This window comes from Scardinius erythrophthalmus, assembly GCF_964197995.2.
Source record: "Scardinius erythrophthalmus genome assembly, chromosome: 7".
In the NCBI taxonomy this organism is placed as follows: Eukaryota; Metazoa; Chordata; class Actinopteri; order Cypriniformes; family Leuciscidae; genus Scardinius; species Scardinius erythrophthalmus.
In genome coordinates, this window is record NC_138227.1 from 696972 (window position 1) to 697937 (window position 966).

The window sequence follows — 966 nt, forward strand, 5'->3', positions numbered from 1 at the left end:
GTGTGACTGTAATTGTGTGACTGTAACTGTGTGACTGTAATTGTGTAACTGTAATTGTGTGACTGTAACTGTGTGACTGTAATTGTGTGACTGTAATTGTGTGACTGTAACTGTGTGACTGTAATTGTGTGACTGTAACTGTGTGACTGTAACTGTGTGACTGTAATTGTGTGACTGTAATTGTGTGACTGTAATTGTGTGACTGTAACTGTGTGACTGTAACTGTGTGACTGTAATTGTGTGACTGTAATTGTGTGACTGTAACTGTGTGACTGTAATTGTGTAACTGTAATTGTGTGACTGTAACTGTGTGACTGTAATTGTGTGACTGTAACTGTGTGACTGTAATTGTGTGACTGTAACTGTGTGACTGTAACTGTGTGACTGTAATTGTGTGACTGTAATTGTGTGACTGTAATTGTGTGACTGTAACCGTGTGATGTTTGTGTTGTTCCAGCGGCTGAACCAGCACACGCTCAGCAGTGGTTTGTACGCCGGCCTCAAGTAGACGTGTAGAAGACATTTACTGTAAATCCCTGATGAATCATAGCGTCTCGTACACAGTCCTATTCCTTCCACAGTGTGTGTTTTTGATTATTGATATGTTAGAGTCAGAATGTGACTCGCTGATCAGTGTTTCCTGATGTTTGTGTGTGTTTGTGGAAACTTCTGCTCACGAAACATCGGAAACTCATGATGGAAACATCAGCGTGTGAAAAACTGTAACTAAACACGTCAGTCTTTGAGCTTCGATGTTTTGAAGAGTGTGTCTTGTCTCGTGTTTGTAATCTACACAGACGTGTGTGTGTTGTTTTGATCTGCAAGTGCAACGATTCATTCTAGATTTTTATCTTATGCAAAATTATTTAAATCAACATCTAAACTGAGCTAAGGCGAGGGTTGAGTGATGCAATGTTTTGCTGTACTGGAAAAAAATAAAAGTGAAAAATAAAGTTGATTTTGTGT

General features: G+C 39.1%; 1 protein-coding gene across 1 annotated transcript in view; it reads left to right on the plus strand.

The window, feature by feature from the left end:
* The window catches only part of LOC308694271 (T-cell surface glycoprotein CD3 epsilon chain-like), an 8228-nt gene extending 7262 nt beyond the window's left edge, over nucleotides 1–966 (plus strand). The window contains exon 6 of the mRNA XM_081371731.1: nucleotides 458–966. Within this exon, the coding sequence (XP_081227857.1) occupies nucleotides 458–508 (51 nt within the window). The 3' untranslated portion in view covers nucleotides 509–966. The remainder of the gene's footprint in view (nucleotides 1–457) is intronic.